The sequence below is a fragment of the Hemitrygon akajei genome, chromosome 4 (assembly GCF_048418815.1).
Source record: "Hemitrygon akajei chromosome 4, sHemAka1.3, whole genome shotgun sequence".
NCBI classification, from domain to species: Eukaryota; Metazoa; Chordata; class Chondrichthyes; order Myliobatiformes; family Dasyatidae; genus Hemitrygon; species Hemitrygon akajei.
In genome coordinates, this window is record NC_133127.1 from 355,758 (window position 1) to 379,601 (window position 23,844).

General features: G+C 41.0%; 1 protein-coding gene across 1 annotated transcript in view; it reads left to right on the forward strand.

The window, feature by feature from the left end:
* Positions 1-22,372, forward strand: part of LOC140725861 (F-box only protein 41-like) — a gene marked incomplete at its 5' end in the record, with an annotated part of 371,488 nt that extends 349,116 nt beyond the window's left edge. Inside the window, one exon of the mRNA XM_073041806.1 lies at positions 5,905-22,372. Within this exon, the coding sequence (XP_072897907.1) occupies positions 5,905-5,911 (7 nt within the window). The remainder of the gene's footprint in view (positions 1-5,904) is intronic.
* Positions 22,373-23,844: the final 1,472 nt, after the last annotated feature.

Genomic DNA, 23,844 nt, shown 5'->3' on the forward strand with positions numbered 1-23,844 from the left:
TAACACTGATAGGAGTGTATTATAGGCCACCTAATGGGGAGCGTGAGTTGGAAGAGCAAATGTGTAAGGAGATAGCAGATATTTGTAGTAAACACAAGGTGGTGATTGTGGGAGATTTTAATTTTCCACACATAGATTGGGAAGCTCATTCTGTAAAAGGGCTGGATGGTTTAGAGTTTGTGAAATGTGTGCAGGATAGCTTTTTGCAACAATACATAGAAGTACCGACTAGAGATGGGGCAGTGTTGGATCTCCTGTTAGGGAATGCGATAGGTCAGCTGACAGATGTATGTGTTGGGGAGCACTTCGGGTCCAGTGATCACAATAGCATTAGCTTCAATATAATTATGGAGAAGGACAGGACTGGACCTAGAGTTGAGATTTTTGATTGGAGAAAGGCTAACTTTGAGGAGATGCGCAGGGATTTAGAGAGAGTGGAATGGGTCAAGTTGTTTTATGGGAAGGATGTAATAGAGAAATGGAGGTCATTTAAGGGTGAAATTATGAGGGTACAGAATCTTTATGTTCCTGTTCGGTTGAAAGGAAAGATTAAAGGTTTGAAAGCGCCATGGTTTTCAAGGGATATTAGAAACTTGGTTCGAAAAAAGAGGGATGTCTACAATAGATATAGGCAGCATGGAGTAAAGGAATTGCTCGAGGAATATAAAGAATGTAAAAGGAAACTTAAGAAAGAGATTAGAAAAGCTAAAAGAAGTTACGAGTTTGGTTTGGCAAATAAGGTGGAAGTAAATCCGAAAGGCTTCTACAGTTATATTAAAAGCAAGAGGATAGTGAGGGATAAAATTGGTCCCTTAGAGAATCAGGGTGGTCAGCTATGTGTGGAGCCGAGGGAGATGGGAGAGATTTTGAACGATTTCTTCTCTTCGGTATTCACTAAGGAGAAGGATATCGAATGGTGTAAGGTGTGGGAAACAAGTAAGGAAGTTATGGAACCTATGACAATTAAAGAGGTGGAAGTACTGGCGCTTTTAAGAAATTTAAAAGTGGATAAATCTCCGGGTCCTGACCGGATATTCCCCAGGACCTTGAGGGAAGTTTGTGTAGAGATAGCAGGAGCTCTGACGGAGATCTTTCAGATGTCATTAGAAACAGGGATTGTGCCGGAGGATTGGCGTATTGCTCATGTGGTTCCATTGTTTAAAAAGGGTTCTAGAAGTAAGCCTGGCAATTATAGACCTGTCAGTTTGACATCAGTGGTGGGTAAATTAATGGAAAGTATTCTTAGAGATAGTATTTATAATTATCTGGATAGACAGGATCTGATTAGGAGTAGCCAGCATGGATTTGTGCGTGGAAGGTCATGTTTGACAAACCTTATTGAATTTTTTGAAGTAGTTACGAGGAATGTTGACGAGGGTAAGGCAGTGGATGTAGTCTATATGGACTTCAGCAAGGCCTTTGACAAAGTTCCACATGGAAGGTTAGTTAAGAAGGTTCAGTCGTTAGGTATTAGTGCTGGAGTAATAAAATGGATTCAACAGTGGCTAGATGGGAGATGCCAGAGAGTAGTGGTGGATAATTGTTTATCGGGATGGAGGCCGGTGACTAGCGGGGTGCCTCAGGGATCTGTTTTGGGCCCAATGTTGTTTGTAATATACATAAATGATCTGGATGATGGGGTGGTAAATTGGATTAGTAAGTATGCTGATGATACTAAGGTAGGAGGTGTTGTGGATAATGAGGTGGGTTTTCAAAGCTTGCAGGGAGATTTATGCCGGTTAGAAGAATGGGCTGAACGTTGGCAGATGGAGTTTAATGCTGAGAAGTGTGAGGTTCTACATTTTGGCAGGAATAATCCAAATAGAACATACAGGGTAAATGGTAGGGCATTGAGGAATGCAGTGGAACAGAGAGATCTAGGAATAACAGTGCATAGTTCCCTGAAGGTGGAGTCTCATGTAGATAGGGTGGTGAAGAAGGCTTTTGGAACGCTGGCCTTTATAAATCAGAGCATTGAGTACAGAAGTTGGGATGTAATGTTAAAATTGTACAAGGCATTGGTAAGGCCAAATTTGGAATATTGTGTACAGTTCTGGTCACCGAATTATAGGAAAGATATCAATAAATTAGAGAGAGTGCAGAGACGATTTACTAGGATGTTACCAGGGTTTCAGCACTTAAGTTACAGAGAAAGGTTGAACAAGTTAGGTCTCTATTCATTGGAGCGTAGAAGGTTGAGGGGGGATTTGATCGAGGTATTTAAAATGTTGAGAGGGATAGATAGAGTTGACGTGAATAGGCTGTTTCCATTGAGAGTAGGGGAGATTCAAACAAGAGGACATGATTTGAGAGTTAGGGGGCAAAAGTTTAAGGGAAACACGAGGGGGTATTTCTTTACTCAGAGAGTGATAGCTGTGTGGAATGAGCTTCCTGTAGAAGTAGTAGAGGCCAGATCAGTTGTGTCATTTAAGGTAAAATTGGATAGGTATATGGATAGGAAAGGAGTGGAGGGTTATGGGCTGAGTGCGGGTAGGTGGGACTAGGTGAGATTAAGAGTTCGGCACGGACTAGGAGGGCCGGAATGGCCTGTTTCCGTGCTGTGATTGTTATATGGTTATATGGTTATATAGTCATTTAAATTGGGAAAGGATGTGAATGTGTTTAAAAAATTCAGGATAATCAGTATTCGGAGCATAAACATTAACCATAACCACTTTTTTATTACAGAGTAGGCCAATAATTACCAAAAATCTACCACTTGAATCTGAAATTATTTCGTAATGAACAAATGAAATAGACGAATCTATAAAAATTGAAACACCTTTCACTTTAGCCTGGGAATTCAAATGCTATTGTTGTTCTTTCCAAAACCTGAAAAAGCGCTGATTATCCTCTTTCCTCACATGAGTTTCGTGTACAAAAATGATCTGGGCATTCATTCTTCGGAATACCTTGAAATCTTTTTTCTGTTTGATTGGATGATTTAAACCATTTGTATTCCACGAAACAAAATTAATAATCTTATCCATCATAATAAGACTAGTAATATGGTACGTAAAGGGTTAACCAGAATACAAACTCATTAACTCGGAAGAGGAAAAAAGGTTTAAAGAGGAACCGGAAGTTACGACATATCGGACATTTTAGTAGTTTTGAATTAGCCCAGGTGAAAAAATCGAATCTAAAAAGAAAGAAATCCCTCCCTCCACCCAAAAAGACCCAGAAATAGGCCAGATATTGGCCAAAAGATAAGCCAAGACTAAATCTACCCCCATCTCTCCTGATGGCAGCCCAAAAGATAAAAGTTCATAAAGAAAAGTTATCCATAATTCAACAAGTATATGACGAATATTATCAAAAAAAGCAAGAAAAAAACTACCACTTTTTTTTAGAAAAGGTTTAAATCATGGAACAGAGTACTAAGATACTAGTATTTCAGAAAAAAGAGAAAGCAAGCACCAGTTTATGTTGTTAATTATTATTTTCACGCATGAACAATTGAAGGTGATGCAGCAGGAAAATAAGGTCTTATGGGAAGAACAAAGCAGAACGACATATTAAAATGTAAAAAAAAAGAGAAAATGTAACTCCGTTCAAGAAAAAAAGAAATTGAACATCAAAACATCTAAATAATTTCAAAAAATAAAAAAAAGCTTAGTCAATCCCAAAAAGGAACAGCAAAGTTAATCTAGAAATACTAAAAATACCTACAGTACAAACCAAAAAAGAGAACCCACGCATAAACAATTGAAAATGACGCAGCAAGAAAATAAGGTCTTATGGGAAGAACAAAGCAAAACGACATCTTGAAATGTAAAAATAAAGGGAGCGAATGTATCTCTGTTCCAAAAAAAAGAAATCAAACACCAAAACATCTACTAGTTTAAAAAAAAATTTTAAAAAGCAGAATCCCAAAAGAGAACAGAAAAGTTGATCTAAAAATAGTAAAAAAATAACTGCAGTACAAACCAGAAAAGGGAACCCTCACATTCTAACTGACCCGATCAATAAGCTGGTAAATAGCTTAGAGATTTAAGTAAAAACAAAAAAAAATGGAATCCAAGTCAGGCCGTAGTAGAGGAAGTTTGCTGGTCAAGAAATTTTTGAGCTTCTTTTAATGTCTTGAAGAGATAACGGGAATTATCAGAGAGAACGATTCTCAAACAAGCAGGGAAAAGCAGAGCTGGTTTGAATCCCATACGAAAAAATTCCGTCAGAGGTTTAAATGCCGTTCGTTCCTTCAGAACCTCAGGGCTAAAATCTTCAACAAAACAAAATTTGAAATCTCTAAATTCAAACATGCCTTTCCGCCGAGCAAAGCAAATCAGATGTTCCTTAGTATGAACATAATGGAGACGAATGATCACTGGCTGTGGATGGGTAGATTTTGGACGTAATGAGCGATGGATGCAGTCGATTAATGGAGGGTCATCCAGGACTTCTTTGCCAAACAGGTCGATTAAAAATTGAGAAAAGAACTTAATAGGATCACCCTCCTCCACATCTTCAGGAAGCCCAATTATCCGTAGATTCTGTCTTCAAGATCGGTTTTCAAGGTCGGTAACTTTAGATTTATAAAGATCCAGTTGTTGAGATATCGAAGCTAAATTTTGTTCCAAAGTTGCAATTTTTTGGTCTCTTTGCCGAGCGCCCTCGTCAAGTTCTGAAATTGTTGCTTGCTGCAGTTCAACTTCACGTTTAAGCGATCTAAAATTATCCTTGATCGTCTTTAAAACTCCTTCAAACATGGCAAATTTTTGAGAAGTTTATCATCTATAAGTTTCCACATTGCTTCAACAGTTAACGGAGCCTGCTTAGATTGTTTAGAATCACCATCTCTTTTTCCATTAGGATCCAAATCTTTCCCATTTTTTGCTTCTCGTGATCTGGTATTCATTTCCAGCTAATTAAAGTCAAGGTCCAAAAGTATATAGCATAAACCTTTTGGTATAGGTATAAAAGAGAGTAAATATAGGTGGCTACAGGTAATAAAAGTAAAGAGAACAGAGCGAAGCCAGATTAGACCTCACTCCATGAGCACCACCAGGAGATCAGAATACCTTCTTTCCAACTGTGATAAGACTGCTGTACAGATTCTGACCCGGATCTGGGCCGTACCTTCCAAATATCCAGACCTGTCCCTCGGTTTTTTTTTTGCAGTACCTTACTTGCCCTTTTTTTAAAAATTATGATTTATAATTTAATTTTTTATTATATTTACTATTGATTTGTACTCCAGGGAGGGCGAAGCACAGAATCAAATATTGCTGTGATGATTTGTATGCTCTAGTATCAATTGTTTGGTGACAATAAAGTAAAGAACTGTGAGCAGCTTTGGGCCCCTTGTCTAAGAAAGGATGTTTTGACATTGGAGAGGATTCAAAGGAGGTTCACAAAAATAATTCTGGGATTGAAAGGCTTGTCATATGAGGGGTGTTTGATGGCTGTGGGCCTCTGCTCACTGGATGTTTTCTATGGTGGAAAAACTAAGACCAGAGAACGCAGCCTCAGAATAGAGGGATGTCCATTTAGAATGGAGATGAGGAGGAACATCTTTGGCCAGAGAGTGGTGAATCTGTGGAATTTGTTGCCACAGATGGCTGAGGAGGCCAAGTCATTGGGTATATTGAAAGCAGAGGTTGATAAGTTCTTGATTAGGGCATGAAGGGATATGGGGAGACAGCAGGAAGTTGGGACTGAGTGGGAAAATGGATCAGCCATGATGAAATGACCGAGCTCTGCTCCTATATCATGTTTTTATGGACTGCAAAAGGGCCTGTTCTGTGTTATAGAATGTTATGACTGTGTTCTTGCATTATTAGCCATAATTTCCAGACTAAAACTTTATTATTTCTCAAAGATAGTTATTATCACATACTATCTTTTGATTCTTGTGCTTTTGCTGATGCTTTACTTTGACATATCATATTTTTAATTCATTAGGCTCTGAAGAAACGGCCTGGATTTTCAAAAATTCTTCACATCAAAGCAGAAAGTGTTTGTTAAAAGTTTACAACAGAAACTGCAATTCTACAAAATATCGTGTGCTGAAGACATTTTTGCAGAAAAGTGGCTTTTCTGTAATGATTTAAAACAAATACACGATCAAAAAGCAAAACTAACTGATTTTTAATCCAAGACCATTTCCATTTGTATGCACCCACATTTGAACCATCAAGAGATGTCAGTCTGGTATACAATCAACCATTTATTATCACAAATAATGAAGCTAGCTACCTGCAGTAAGATAGAGGCATAGAGCACTACAACATAGAAACAGACCCTTCAACACTTAAAAAATTATTCAGTCCATCCCAAGCATTAAATTAACTCACTCAGTGTTGGAACCAGGATCTTGCCTAAGTGATCTCTCAGCAAGACAGTTTTAAACAGAATTATTCCCAAGTTAAATGGATACAACACAAAGCCACTGATGTTTCTGTATGTGACACTCTGTAATGAAGCCACAATCAAATCACATGATTCCAAATAAAAACAGAATGACTAAGAAGACTTGAAATGTACAGTATGTAAAATGAAATGAAGCATTGACTACAAGGCCAGAAAGATGGGAAAGTAATGCCTGCTAATGAATCACAGTGGAGTGAGATTGGACAGCAGCTCTTCCCATTGTCGGGATTGCTAGATGAACCTGGATAAGGGAGAGGAAGCCATATGCATGCTCTTGATAAAACAGAGTTTCTATAGATGATTGAGCTACATACCACTCTCATAATATGCTCAAGTTTATATCAACCCCAAATATCACATATATATCACTTTTAAATTAGTATCTTTAGTATCCTGTGATTGCTTTCTGAATAAGGCCAATAATTATGACACCGTTTACACTGAGCTGGTTTCACCCCTGTCTGCTTATATTTCTCACTGCCTATGAAGCAGGATAAAGTTGATCAGCTGTCTTGGTTTCTTTCACAGGAGGTTTTTTTTTATAGTTATGTGAGATGGAACCAGGACACATGACCCACTGATCCATACTGACCATTGAATACTCCTTGAAATTAATCCCATTCCCCCTATTGCAGCACCTGCCTGCACACCAGATACAATTTACAATGGCCAATTAACCTGTAATCTTGCACATCTTTGGTTATGGGAGAAAATGAGAGCATCTGGAAGAAACCTACTCATGTGGTCCGGGGAGAACATGCAAACTCCACACTGCACGGAGGCCAAGATTGATCTGAGAAAATGCAAAAATACCACACAGTGTTGAGGCCAGGATTGCTCCAAGATCTTGCTAACTCCACACAGTGTGGAGGCCAAGAATGAAATGAAAACATGCAAACTCCATACAGTGTGGAGGCCAAGGTTGAACTGAGAACATGCAAACTCCCACAGCATGAAGGTCAGTACTGAACTGACAAAATGAAAACTTCACAGTATGGAGTCCAGGAATTAACTGAGATGAGTCACTCTACTCACTTTTTATTGATTTCAATCATAAGACCATAAGATATAGGAGCAGAATTAGGTCAATTAGCTCATTGAGTCTGCTGTGCCATTTCATCATGGCTGATCCATTTCCTCTCAGCCCAAATCTCCTGCCTTCACCCCATATCCCTTCATGCCCTGAACAAACAGATCTATCAACTTCTGCCTTAAATATACATAAAGACTTGGCCTCCACATCTGCCTTTGGGAATGAATTACACAGATTCACCACTCTCTGGCTAAATAAATTCCTCCTCATCTCCTTTTTTAAAACAATGCCCCTCTTTTCTGAGGCTGTATCCTCTGATCTGAGACTCTCATCCCACTATAGGAAACATCCTCGCCACATCCACTCCATCAAGGCATTTCACCATTTGATAGATTTCAATTAGGTCACCTCTCATTCTTCTGAATTCCAGTGAATACTGGCCCAGAGCCATTAAACGCTCTTTATATGACAAGCCGTTCAAACTTGGAATCATTTTCATGAACTTCCTTTGAACGTTCTCCAGTTTCAACACATCCTTTCCAAAATAAGGGTCCCAAAAACTGCTCACAAAGCTCCAGGCGAGGCCTCACCAGTGCTTCATAAAGTCTCAACATTCTATCCTTGCTTTTGTATTCTAGTCCTCTTGAACTGAGTGCTAATATCACATTTGCCTTCCTCACCACAGACTCAACCTGCAATTTAACCTTCAGGAAGTTCTGCACAAAGACTCTCAAATGCATTTGCAAATCAGATTTTTGTATTTTCTCTCTGCTTAGAAGATAGTCAACCATTTCATTGCTTCACCAAAGTGCACAACCATACACTCCCTGACTGTATTCCATCTGCCACCTCTTTCCCATTCTCCTGATCTGTCTAAGTCCTTCTGTAGCCTCTCAATTTCTTCAAAAATACCTGCCTCTCCGCCTATCTTCGTATCATATAACATATAACAATTACAGCACAGAAACAAGCCATCTCAGCCCTTCTAGTCCGTGCCAAACGCTTACTCTCACCTAGTCCCACCGACCTGCATTCAGCCCATAACCCTCCATTCCTTTCCTGTCCACATGCCTATCCATTTTTTTTTTAAATGACAATATCGAACCTGCCTCTACTACTTCTACTGGAAGCTCATTCCACACAGCTACCACTCTCTGAGTAAAGAAGTTCCCCCTCATTTTACCCCTAAACTTTTGCCCCTTAACTCTCAACTCATGTCCTCTTGTTTGAATTTCCCCTACTCTCAATTGAAAAAGCCTATCCACATCAACTCTATCTATCCCCCTCATAATTTTGAATATCTCTATCCCCCCTCAACCTTCTACGCCCCAAAGAATAAAAACCTAACTTGTTCAACCTTTCTCTATAACTTAGATGCTGAAACCCAGGTAGCATTCTAGTAAATCTTCTCTGTACTCTATTTTGTTGACATCTTTCCTATAATTCAGTGACCAGAACTGTACACAATACTCCAAACTTGTCCTCACCAATGCCTTGTACAATTTTAACATTACATCCCAACTCTTCTACTCAATGTTCTGATTTATAAAGGCCAACATACCAAAAGCTTTCTTCACCACCCTATCCACATGAGATTCCACGTTCAGGGAACTATGCACCATTATTCCTAGATCACTCTGCTCTACTGCATTCCTCAATGCCCTACCATTTACCATATATGCCCTATTTTGATTAGTCCTACCAAAATGTGGCACCTCACACTTATCAGCATTAAACTCCATCTGCCATCTTTCAGCCTACTCTTCTAACTGGCCTAAATCTCTCTGCAAGCTTTGAAACCAACTTCATTATCCACAGTGCCACCTATCTTTATCATCTGCATACTTACTAATCCAATTTACCACCCCATCATCCAGATCATTAATGTATATGACAAACAATATTGGACCCAGTACAGATCCCTGAGGCACACCACTAGTCACCGGCCTCCAACCTGACAAACAGTTATCCACCACCACTCTCTGGCATCTCCCATCCAGCCACTGTTGAATCCATTTTACTACTTCAATATTAATACCTAACAATTGAACCTTCCTAACTAACCTTCCATGTGGAACCTTGTCAAAGGCCTTACTGAAGTCCATATAGACAACATCCACTACTTTACCCTCATCAACTTTCATAGTAACCTCTTCAAAAAATTCAATAAGGTTTGTCAAACATGACCTTCCACGCACAAATCCATGTTGACTATTCCTAATCAGACCCCGTCTATCCAGATAATTATATATACCATCTCTAGGAATACTTTCCATTAATTTACCCACCACTGACATCAAACTTACATAGAACATAGAATAGTACAGCACATTACAGGCCCTTTGGCCCACAATGTTGTGCCGACCCTCAAAACCTGCCTCCCATATAACCCCCCAACTTAAATTCCTCCATATACCTGTCTAGTAGTCTCTTAAATTTCACTAGTGTATCTGCCTCCACCACTGACTCAGGCAGTGCATTCCACGCACCAACCACTCTCTGAGTGAAAAACCTTCCTCTAATATCACCCTTGAACTTCCCTCGCCTTAACCTTAAAGCCATGTCCTCTTGTACTGAGCAGTGGTGCCCTGGGGAAGAGGCGCTGGCTGTCCACTCTGTCTATTCCTCTTAATATCTTGTACTCCTCTATCATGTCTCCTCTCATCCTCCTTCTCTCCAAAGGGTAAAGCCCTAGCTCCCTTAATCTCTGATCATAATCCATACTCTCTAAACCAGGCAGCATCCTGGTAAATCTCCTCTGTACCCTTTCCAATACATCCACATCCTTCCTATAGTGAGGCAACCAGAACTGGACACAGTACTCCAAGTGTGGCCTAACTAGAGTTTTATAGAGCTGCATCATTACATTGTGTCTCTTAAACTCTATCCCTCGACTTATGAAAGCTAACATCCCATAAGCTTTCTTAACTACCCTATCTACCTGTGAGGCAACTTTTAGGGATCTGTGGACATGTACACCCAGATCCCTATGCTCCTCCACACTACCAAGTATCCTGTCATTTACTTTGTACCCTGCCTTGGAATTTGTCCTTCCAAAGTATACTACCTTACACTTCTCCGGGTTGAACTCCATTTGCCACTTCTGCATCCTATCAATGTCTCACATTCGACAATCCTCTACACTATCTACAACACCACCAACGTTTGTGTTGTCTGCAAATTTGCCAACCCACCCTTCTACCCCAACATCCAGGTCGTTAATAAAGATCACAAAAAGTAGAGGTCCCAGAACAGATCCTTGTGGGACACCACTAGTCACAACCCTCCAATCTGAATGTACTCCCTCCACCACAACCCTCTGCCTTCTGCAGGCAAGCCAATTCTGAATCTACCTGGCCAAACTTCCCTGAATCCCATGCCTTCTGACTTTCTGAATAAGCCTACCATGTGGAATCTTGTCAAATGCCTTACTAAAATCCATGTAGATCACATCCACTGCACTACCCTCATCTATATGCCTGGTCACCTCCTCAAAGAACTCTATCAGGCTTGTTAGGCAGAATCTGCCCTTCACAAAGCAATGCTGACTGTCCCTGATCAGACCATGATTCTCTAAATGCCCATAGATCCTATCTCTAAGAATCTTTTCCAACAGCTTTCCCACCACAGACACAAGGCTCGCTGGTCTATAATTACCCAGACTATCCCTACTACCTTTTTTGAACAAGGGGACAACATTCGCCTCCCCCCAATCCTCCGGTACCATTCCCGTGGACAACGAGGACATAAAGATCCTAGCCAGAGGTTCAGCAGTCTCTTCCCTTGCCTCGTGGAGCAGCCTGGGGAATATTCCGTCAGGCCCCGGGGACTTATCCGTCCTAATGTATTTTAACAACTCCAACACCTCCTCTCCCTTAATATCAACGTGCTCCAGAACATCAACCTCACTCATATTGTCCTCACCCTAACCCTACCATTCTTTATCTTCCTCACCGGGACAAATTTATCCCTAACATCCTGCAAGAAATCCTTAAACATCAACCATATGTCCATAGTACATTTCCCTGCAAAAACATCATCCCAGTTCACACCTGCAAGTTCTAACCTTATAGCCTCATAATTTGCCCTTCCCCAATTAAAAATTCTCCTGTCCTCTCTGATTCTATCTTTTTCCATGATAAAGCTAAAGGTCAGGGAGCGGTGATCACTGTCCCCCAGATGCTCACCCACTGACAGATCTGTGACCTGACCCGGTTCCTTACCTAATACTAGATCTAGTATGGCATTCCCCCTAGTCGGCCTGTCAACATACTGTGACAGGAATCCATCTTGGACACACTTAACAAACTCTGCCCCATCTAAACCCTTGGAACTAATCAAGTGCCAATCAATATTAGGGAAGTTAAAGTCACCCATGATAACAACCCTGTTATTTTTGCACCTTTCCAAAATCTGCCTCCTAATCTGCTCCTCAGTATCTCTGCTGCTACCAGGGGGCCTATAGAATACCCCCAGTAGAGTAACTGCTCCCTTCCTGTTCCTGACTTCCACCCATACTGACTCAAAAGAGGATCCTGCTACATTACCCACCCTTGCTGCAGCTGTAATAGTATCCCTGACCAGTAATGCCACCCCTCCTCCCCTTTCTCCCCCTCTCTATCCCTTTTAAAGCACTGAAATCCAGGAATATTGAGAATCCATTCCTGCCCTGGTGCCAGCCAAGTCTCCGTAATGGCCACTACATCATAATTCCATGTATGTATCCAAGCTCTCAGTTCATCACCTTTGTTCCTGATACTTCTTGCATTGAAGTACATACACTTGAGCCCTTCTACCTTTATATCCTTTATTCTCCTGCTCTTTCTTCAAAGCCTTTCTATATGTTAGATTTGGCTTTACTCCATGCACTTCTTTCACTGCTCTATCGCTCCGGGTCCCATCCCCCTTGCAAATTAGTTTAAACCCTCCCGAACCATGCTAGCAAACCTACCAGCAAGGATATTGCTCCCCCTCGAGTTCAGGTGCAACCCATCCAATCTGTACAGGTCCCACCTTCCCCAGAAGAGATCCCAATGGTCCAAAAATCTAAAACCCTGCTCCCTGCACCAACTCCTCAGCCATGCATTCAACTGCCATCTGTTGAATGTTGAAATGTTGAATTTCCCCAGGGGGATGAATAAAGTATCTATCTATCTATCTATCTCCTCCAATTCTTACCATCACTATCACGTAGTACTGGCAGCAATCCTGAGAATTACAGGCCGATAATTGCTAGGTGTATTCTTAGAACCCTATCACTTCTGCAAGCTTTGCAACAAAGCCATTGATTGCATCATCCACATCATTGACAAATAATCAGGTCAGTTCAGTTTATTGTCATTTAGAAACCACAAATGCAATGCAGTTAAAAAATGAGACAACGTTCTCCAGAATGATATCACAAAAGCACACGACAAAACAGACTACACCAGAAAATCCACATAACATTTGGTAATCCCCAAATCCAGAGTCCGGAGAGGCTGCTGCGTATTAATATCACGCTACCATCTTAGCGTGTTCCCCGGAAAGGAGCTCCAAATCCACCAGACAAAACAAGACTACCCAGACACACCAAGTCAAGAAACCAACTCTACCACCCAACAAACCAAAAACTAAAGCTACAAGACCTACACAAAACCACTTAGTCACATATAGTTACAACAGTGCAGACAATACTGCACTGAAAAGAATCAGTCCCAACACAGATCCCTGCGGAACGCCACTAGTTACCGGCAGACAACCAGAAAAGGCTCCCTCTATTCCCACTCTTTGCCTCCTGTCAATCAGCCACAGCTTATCTATGCTAGAATTTTTCCTGTAATACCCTGAGCTCGTAGCTTGTTAAACAGCCTCATTTGTGGCAACTTGTCAAAGGCCTTCTGAAGATTCAAGTATGCAAAGTCAACCGATTCTCCTTTGTCTCTCCTTCTTGTTATTTCTTCAAAGAATTCCAAATATATTTGTCAGGCAAGATTTTCCCTTGAGGAAACCATAAGACATAGGAGCAGAATTAGGCCATTCAGCCCATCGAGTCCACTCTGCCATTTCATCCTGGCTGATCCCAAAACCCATTCAATCCCATACTCTTGCCCTCTCTTCATAATCCTTGATGCCTCGACCAATCAGGAATCTATCAACTTCCGCTTTGAATATACCCACGACTTGACCTCCACCACAGACTGTGACAGAGCATTCCACAGATTTAGCACTCTTTGTCAAAAAAAAATTCCACCTTACCGTTGTTCTAAAGGGTTGCCCCTCAATTTTGAGGCTGTGCCCTCTAGTTCTGGATACCCACATCAGAGGAAACATCCTCTCCACATTCACTTTATCTAGACCTTTCAGCATTGTGTATGCTTCAATGAGATCCCCATACATTCTTCTAAATTTCAGTGAGTACAGTCCCAAATCTGACAATTGTTCCTCATATGTTAACCCCTTCATTCCTGGAATAATCTTTGTGAACCTCCTCTGGAGTATCTCCAATGACAATACATCCTTTCTGAGATAAGGGATCCAAAACTGTTGACAACACTCCAAGTGTGACCTGACTAGTGTCTGAGACCATAAGGCCATAGGAGCAGCATTAGGCCAGTCAGCTCTGCCATTCATCATCCACCCTATCTAGTCCTTTCAAAATTTGTAAGGCTTTAATGATATCCCCCTGCATTCTTCTAAATTCCACAGTCCTAAAGCTCTCAAACGCTCCTCATATGTTAACCCCTTCATTCTCTGAATGATCCTCATGAACCTTCTCTGGACTCTCCAATGACAACACATCCTTTCTGAGATATGGGGCCACAACTGTTGACAATACTCAAGTGTGGCCCGACCAGTGTCTTATAAAGGATCAGCATTATCTCCTTGCTTTTATATTCTATTCCCCTTGAAATAAATACCAACATTGCATTTACCTTCTTTACCACAGACTCAACCTGTAAGTTAACCTTCTGTGTGTCTTGTATGAGGACTCCTAAGTCCCTCTGCACCTCTGAAGTTTGAACCTTCTAACCATTTAGATAATAGTCCATACTATTGTTCCTTTTACCAAAATACATTATCATACATTTCCCAACACTATATTCCATCTGCCACTTTTTTGCCCATTCTTCCAATTTGTTTGTCGTCCTACAATTGCATTGCCTCCTCAGCACTACCTCTACATAACTTAATATCATCTGCAAACTTTATCACAAAGACATCAATTCCATTATCTAAATCATTGACAAACAATGTGAAAAGTTGTGGTCCCAGTACTGACCCCTGAGGAACACCACTAGTCGCACCAGAAAAGAAGTTCCCTTTTATTCCCACTCACTGCCTCCTGCCTGTCAGCTATACCAGTATTCATGCCAGTATCTTTCCGGTAACACCATAGGATTTTATCTTGTTAAGCTGCCTCGTGTGTGGCACATTATCAAACCTCTGAAAGTCCAAGTAAATGACAAGCACTGCCTCTCATTTGTCCGCCCGACTTGTTACTACCTCGAAGATCTCTAACAGATTTGTCAGGCAAGATTTCCCTTTACAGAACCCATGCTGACTTTGACTTACTTTATCATTAGTCTCCAAGTACCTCATCCTTAATAATAAACTCCAACACAGGAGCAGAATTAGGCCATTTGGCCCATCAAGTCTGCTCTGCCATTCAATTATGCTGATCATTTTTTCCCCTCCTCAGTCCCACATCTCAGCCTTCTCCCTGTAACCTTTGATGCCATGTCCAATCAAGATCTGATGAATCTCTGCTTTAAATTCACTTATTGACGGCCTCCACAGCTGCCTGTACTAATAGATTCCATAAATACACAACCCTCTGACTAAAGAAATTTCTCCGCATCTCTGTTTTAAATGAACACCCCTCTATTCTGAGGCTGTGTCCTCTCATCCAAGACTCCCCCACCATGGGAAACATCCTTTCCATATCTACTCTGTCTGGACTGTTCAACATTCCAAAGGTTTCAATGAGATCCTCCCCCCCCCCCCACCCATCCTTCTGAATTCCAGCAAATACAGACCAGAACTATCAAACGTTCCTCATATGATAACCCATTCAATCACAGAATCATATTTGCAAACCTCCTCTGAACCCTCTTGAAGGCCAGCACATCTTTTCTTCGATGCAGACCCCAAAACTGTTCACAATACTCAGGGTGAGGCCTCACCAGTGCCTTATAGAGCCTCAGCATCATATCCCTGCTCTTGTATTCTAGACCTCTTGAAATGAATGCTAACATTGCATTTGCCTTCCTCACCACCAACACTTCCTGCAAGTTAACCTTTAGGTTGATCTGCACAAGGACTCCCAAGTCCCTCTGCATCTCAGATTTTATGATTTTCTCCCCATTTAGAAAATAATCTGCACATGTATTTCTACTAGCAAAGTCCATGACCATGCATTCTCCAGCATTGTATTTCACTTGCCACTCTCTTACCCATTCTCATAATCTGTTAAGTCCTTCTGCAGCCTATCTGTTTCCTCAACACTACCTGCCCCTCCACCAATCTTCGTATCATCTGCAAATTTGGCAACAAAGCCATCAATTCCATCAACTAAATCATTGATACACTGTACAGCATAAAAGAAGGGGTCTCAACACAGACACCTGCAGTAAACAACTAGTCACTTGCAGCCAACTAGGAAAGGGTCCTTGTATTTCCATTCACTGCCTCCTACCAATCAGTCAATGCTCTAACCATGTTAGTAACTTTCCTGTAATACCAAGGGCTCTTAACTTGGTAAGCAGCCTCATTTGTGGCACCTTGTCAAAGGCCTTCTGAAAGTCCAAATATACAACATCCACTGCATCCCTTTTATCTATCCTACTTGTAATTTCTCAAATAATTCCAACAGGTTCGTCAGGCAAGATTTTACCTAAAGGAAACCAGGCTAACTTTGTCCCATCTTATCCTGTGTCACCAAGTACTCCATAAACTCATCCTTAACAATTGATTCCAACATTTTTCCAACCACTGAGGTCAGGCTAACTGGTCAATAATTTTCTTCCTGCTGCCTTCCTCATTTCTTAAAGAGTGGAGTGATATTTGATTTTCCAGCCCCCTGGCTCCATTGCAGAGTTCACTGTTTTTTGAAAGATTATTACTAGTTCCTCCACAATCACTATTGCTGCCTCTTTCAGAACCCTAGGATGGCAGTTCATCTGCTCTGGATTACCTACGTACACATAGGTCTTTCAGTTTTTTGAGCACTTCTCCCTTGTAATTATAACTGCACTCCCTCACACCCTGGCACACTGCTATTGTCTTCCACAGTGAAGACTGATGCAAAATACTCATTTAGTTCATCTACCATCTTATTGGCCCATGTTACAATTTCTCCAGCCTCATTTTCTAGCAGTCCAATATCCATTCTCATCTCTCTCTTATTTTTTACATACTTGAACTTTTACTGTCCACTTTGTTATTGTTGGCTTGCTTGCTTTCATATTTCATCTTTTCCCTCCATGATTCTTTTAGTTACTCTTTGTAGGTAACCCAATCTTCCCAAATCCAAATTCCCAAAATTCCCAAAAAGCTTCCCAATCCTCTGTGGTCCCACTAATTTTTGCTTTGTTGTATGCCCTCTCTTTTGCTTTTACGTTAGCATTGATTTCTCTTGTCAGCCACGGCTGTACTATTTAGTCATTTGAGTATTTCTTCATTTTTGGAATACTTCTATCCTGCACCTTACTCATTTTTACTAGAAAGTTGCACCATTTTTGCTCTGCCAGCATCTCGTTCAACTTCCCACTCACTTTTGCTACCTTATATGCCCTTCCTTGGCTTTTGTAGTCCTTAACTTCCCTTGTCAGTCCCGATTGCCTAGCCCTGCCATTTGAGAACAACTTCTTCTGTGAGACAATTCACCTGGGCAAGCTCCTCTCTCATGCCTCAGTAATTCCCTTTATTCCATTGCAATACTGATACATATGACTTGTGTTTCTCCCTTTCAAATTGCAGTATGAATTCAATCATGTTACGATCACTGCCTCTGAAGGTTTCCTTTAAGTTAGGCTGACTAATAAAATCTGGGTTGTTACACAACACCAAATCTGAGATGACCTTTCCCCTCATAGGCTCAAGCACGTCTGCTCTAAAAAGCTATCTCGTCGGCATTGAACAAATTCCCTCTCTTGTGATCCAACACCAACTTCAGTTTCCCAATCCCCTTGCGTATTGATATTCCTCATTACAATTGTGACATTACCTTTATTATATGCCCTTTCCAGCTCCCTTTGCAATCTCAACCCCACATTTTGGCTACTATTTGGAGACCAATATATGATTCCCATAATGGTTTTTTAACCCTTGCAGTTTCTTAACTCTACCCACAAAGATTCATCATTCTCTTACCCTATGTTACCTCTTTCTAAATAGAGAAATAGAGTGACACCACCACCTATGCCTTCCTGCCTGTCCTTCAATACAAAGTATATCCTTTGATGATAAACTCCCAGCTACGACCTTCATTCAGCCACAATTCAGTGATGCCCACAATGTCATATCAATCAATCTCTATTTGCACCATGGTTTCGTCCACCTTATTCTGAATGGTACTTGCATTCAAATACAACACCTTGAGTCCTGCATGCATTGCCCTTATGTATTTTACCTCTTTGGTACAATTTAACTCTGTCTGCAGTTGTACCCAATCATTGACTTGTCCTTCCTTACATTCATATTACATATTACATCATCTACTTGTAAACCTGCTGGCTCATCCTCAGCTCTATCATACTGGTTCCCATCCCCCACTATATTAGTTTAAACCATCAAAGGTATTGGTCCCCCTCGGATTGAAGTGCAACCCATCCCTTTTGTACAGGTCACACCTGCCCCAGAAGAGGTACCATTGTTCCAGAAATCTGAATCCCTGCCCACTGCTCCAATCCCTCAGCCACACATTTATCTGCCACTTCATTCTATTCCCATCCTCATTGTCATATGGCACAGGCAGTAATTCCAAGATAACTGCCCTTTAGATCCTACATCTCAGTTTCCTTCTTAACTCTCTGTTTTTAGGTTCTCCTCCCTCCCTTTTTCTACCTATGTCATTGGTATCACTATGTACCACAACTTCTGGCTGCTCACCCTACCATTTCAGGATATTGTGGACGCGTTCAGAAACATTGCGGATCCTGGTACCTGGGAGGCAAACTAACATCTGTGTTTCATTTTCACGTCCACAGAATTGCCTATCTGTCCCTCTGACTATAGAGACCCCTATTACTGCGGCCATCCTCTTCAGTTTCCTGCCCTATTGAACCTCAAAACCAGACAGTGCCAGAGGCATGGCCACTGTAGGTTGTTCTACCAGGTTGGTTGTTCCCCACCAACAGTACTCAAAATGGAGTACTCATTGTTAAGGAGGATGGCCACAGGGGTGCTTTCCACTATCTTCCTTCTCTCTCTTGACAGTCACCCATTTATCTGTCACCTGTAGCCTTGGGGTGACTGTCTCCCTGCAGCTCCTGTCTGTCGCCACTTCACTTTCCCTAACAAGACAAAGGTCATCAAACTGCAGCTCCAGTTCCCTAACATGGTCTCTAAGGAGCTGCATTTCGATGCGCCTGGTGCAGTCCCCGCCAGATGTAGTCTGGAAATCCCACATCTGACACCCAGAACAGAACACTGGCTCTGCAGACATGCCCCCTATTCTCTCAAGAGTTAATTCAGAAGAAATAAGGAATGAACTTACCTACTTACCTTGCTTCCACGTGTTCTCGCTGAAGCCTTTTTGAGCCAAAGCTTTATTACTCTGACTCAGACTATTCTGACTATAACCACTCCCATGATAAGCATTCCAGTAGGCAATACCTCTGTTTTACAGAGACTGGGTTTTTAAAGTTTTTCACCGGACCTGCGTGGGAACTCTGTCGTGTCTGTGTAGCACTCTAGTCGAAGACTTCTGCAGAAAAACTTTCTGCTTTTTAAAGCTCTTCACCGGACCTGCATGGAAACTTTTGTGTTGCATCCATGCAGTGCTCAATCAAAGACTCCCAATGGAAAAACGTCCTGCTTTTTACCATGCTGACTATGGTCTATTTGCTTCATGTGCCTCCAAATACCCTGAAACCGCAGCCTTAACAATCAACTCCAACATCTTCACAACCACAAATTCAGACTAACTGGCCCATAATTTCCTTTCTTCTGCCTATCTCCCTTTCTCTGACTCTCTCTATTGTCTTCCACAGTAAAAATTGATGTAAAATACTTATTCAGGTCATCTGCCATTTCCTTTTCTCCCATTACTACCTCTCCAGTATGGTTTTCCAGTGGTCTGATATCCAATCTCTCCTCTCTTTTACACTTTATGTATCTGAAGAAACTTTTGGTATCCTGTTTCATATTTTTTTCTAGTTTGTCAGACAACTACCTCATCATTAGCACTATCACTTCGGTTACTATTTCCCTGCCAAATTAGTTTTAACAACCCCCACAGCTCTAGCAAACCTGCCCCCTCAGTTTTAGGTGTAACCAGTCCCTTTTGTGTTGGTTGTATCTTCCCCAGAAGAGATCCCAGTGCTCCATATATCTGAATCCCTACCCCCTGCACCAGCTCCTCAACCACATATTCTCCTGCCATTCATTCAATTCTTACCCTTACTGGCGCGTGGCACTGGCAGCAATCCAGAGATTACTACCCTGGAGGTCCTGTTTTCAGCTTTCTACCTAGCTCCCTAAAAATCTCTTTTCAGTATCTCCTCAGTTTTTCTACCTATGTCATTGGTGCTAATATGTAGCAAGACTTCTGGCTGCTCACCCTCCCCCTTGTGAATGCCATGGACCTGATCCGACATATCTCTGACTTTGGCATCTGAGAGGCAAGATCCGGGTATCTCTGTCACGCCCACAGCATCTCATCTCTGTTCCTCTGACTATGGAATCTCCTATCACCACTGCTGTCCTTTTCACCTTCCTGTTCTTCTGAGCCACAGCACCAGACTCAGTGCCAGAGGCCTGGTCACTGTGGCTTTCCCCTGGTAGGTGCAGAGCTGTTTACCCAGGAGACTGGAGATGTTCCAAAATTCTCACATCACAAGCACAGTACAAAACACTGCCCTGGAGCCATTCTCACTGTACTGCTATGCCCCAACAGATGAGGAATGAACAATTAAGAACAAAAAGAAAAACTTACCAGATACTTTACCTCGCCTAAGTCTGATGTTGCCTAAATCTATTCAGACCATGAAACCTCTTCTGAAATTATCATTTAACCTCTTCTAATAATTACCTTCTGAATAACTGGATCTGTCCTATCAATTAGTTCCAGACTCTCGGCAGCTATCCCAACTAATATAATTCTGTTTATGAATGCAATTTTTGGAAAGAAGTTCCTCTGACCTTATAAAACTGAAAGCTAATATTATGATGGTGTGTAGACACCTATATTTTTACTCCTAGAAGGTCATTTTCAGATTACAGGAGAGGAATTTTGTGACAAAATTGTAGCTGACATTCCTATCAATGTGGTGTGCTGACCTGCCAAGTCAAATAGGCACGAGCAAAATTCCATTGCACATGCACTGCCCACAATAGCTCTGAACAAGTTAACCTATGGGTTGAGATGAGCTTCGGTAGCAGTCAAAGGGCTATGGCCTCCCAAGGCTGCCACCAAGGAATCCCAGGCATTCATCTTTAACCAGGTAGGTTTCTTCTTTAACTTTCTTGTTTTGCTTATTACCTTCCCCATGCCAGTTCACATCAACCGCCAACTCCCATATTATCCAGTCCTACTTGTTATCTGCCTGACAGCATCCAACAACAGATGTGACTCCCCCCCACCCCCACATCTTGTGGTTTTCTCCCTAATAAGCTTATTTCATCATCTCTATTGTCTGCTGTGGTAGAGCACTGCAGGGAATGGCCTATTCTGACAAAAACAATGCTCTGAGTTTTGCACACTGTACAACAGTAGAGTCTCTTCAGACACACTCCTTTTCTATGATTATAGTTCAGATATTCTTAGAGTTTTAGATTTACAGAAACAGATTTTATGGCCTCCATGTTTATGCTGACTACCTACAACTATCCATCGGTATTTGCTCCATAATTTTCTGTGCTTTGGCTATTGAAGTGTGTATCTGGGTACTTTTTAAATGTGAGGGTACCTGCCTCCACTGCACATTCAGGTACCTTCCAAATTCCATTTGGGTGAAAATTTATTCTTCAGATCCTTTCTAAGCTTGTTATCCCTTCAATAAACATAGAGGCACATTACAGACATGGCTTCTGCAGGCTGTATAATTAATATCAAATCATGGTCTGGAGTAAAGGAGACAAAAATAAATAGTTAAGCAGTAGGCTTTGTGTTATGAGGGATTATACATTGTTGATTGGTGCTGGACTAACCACTGTTAATATTCTTTTGATATATAATATTTGTCCGAACTAGTAGAACGTCACTAGCAAAGACAATGTCTTTGCTTTAACATAAGTGTATATTGCATGTACCTTGTGCGAGTCTGAAATGGTGTTGATATTATTACAATGATAAAATAACAATGTCAAAGCTGTGCCAATCTGTCCAGGGTGCCCCTGCAAATGTGACTTTTTGTAGAGATATATTTCACTAAATATTTACATGTTGGGGAAGTATTAGTAGGGTGTTAAAATGTTCTATGTTGTAGGAATAGATATAATTTTTTTATAAATATATTTAATCTTCAGACATTAGTGGAAAATGGTAACACCAATATGAAAAGAATACTAAAGTTTAAATATTTATTAGGAATGAACTCAGAGATATTATAAGCCTAAAATCTTCATGTTATATTTACTTGTTTTGTGGGATTTAATTGCTTAAGCATACTGCTACATTTGCCAGTTTAATATTGAAAACTTAAACTGTGATCTCTCTCTCTCTCTCAGCATGTTTAAAGCACAGTTTTTAAGAAAAATGTTGGTATTTTTCAGAATTATTTTGGATTGTTAATCTCACTGTACTTTTAAAGGTTCAATACCTTCTCTGCTTTCATTGTTTGTTTATTTATATTCAAGATACAGATTGACCGTCAAACTTTACTAAATGGTTTTGGTGCAGTCACTCCATCATTAACATGAAATTTTTTCTTATTGAACACTGACAGAGGCAGTAAATCTGTAGCTCAATCTCGGATGCACAAGCTCGCATTAAATGAAAAGAAAGCTTTTCCCATTCTGTTAGGACAATGTCTCTAAAATATAAACAGAGCACCAAAGTAGAACGTGATCCAAGCAACACACACAAAATGCTGGAGTAACTCAGCAGGCCAGGCAGCATCTGTGCAAAAGAGTAAACCATCAACATTTCAGGCCAAGACCCTTCATCAGGACAGATACAGAGTCTCGGCCCAAAAATGTTGACTGTTTACTCTTTTCCATAGATGACGCCTGGCCTGCTGAGTTACTCCAGCATTTCGTGTAGAGAGCCTATAAAATATATTTACCTACCCACCCCCCTTCCCCCTTGGAAGTTTTCATAGTTTGTTTTCTTTAACTATATTGAATCACAGTGGATTTAATTTGGCTTTTTTGGACACTGATCAGCAGAAGAAGACTCATGTCACTGAAAACAGATCTTTACAAGGTGATCTAAATTAATTAAAAATATGAAACACAAAATAATTGATTGCTTTAAGTATTCACCCCCTTTAATATGACACATCAAATCATCACTGGTGCAGCCAATTGGTTTCAGAAGTCACATAATTAGTTAAATGAAGATCACTGTGTGCAGTCAAGGTGTTTCAATTTATTGTAGTAAAAATACACCTGTATCTGGAAGGTCCAACTGCTGGTGAGTCAGTATCCTGGCAAAAACTACACCATAAAGACAAAAGAACACTCCAAGCAACTCTGAAAAGGTTGGTCAAAAGCACAAGTCAGGAGATGGATACAAGAAAATTTCCAAGTTACTAAATATCCCTTGGAGTAGAGTTAAGTCAATCATCAAAAAATTAAAATAATATGGCACAATTGTAAATCTGCCAGGAGTAGGCTGACCTCAAAAACTGAGTGACTGTGCAAGAAGGGGACTAGTAAGGGAGGCCAACAAGAGATTGATGATGACGCTGGAGGAGTTACAAGCTTCAGTGGCTGAGATGAGAGAGAATGTCCATACAGCAAGTGTTGCCCAGGTGTTTCACCTGTTGCAGCTTTATGAGAGAGTGGCAAAGAGAAAGCCACTATTCAAAAAAACTGAAATGAAATCTCAGTGTAGAGTTTGCTAGAAGGCATGTGGGAGACGCTGAAGTCAGCTGGAAGAAGGTACCGTGGTCTGATGAAACCAAAATTGCACTTTTTGGACATTAGACAAAACACTATGTTTAGCATAAGCCAAACACCGCACATCGTCGAAAACCCACCATCCCTACAGTTGAAGCATGGTGGTGGCTGCATTATGCTGTGGGGATGCTTCACTGCAGCAGGCCCTGGAAGGCTTGTAAAGGCAGAGGGTA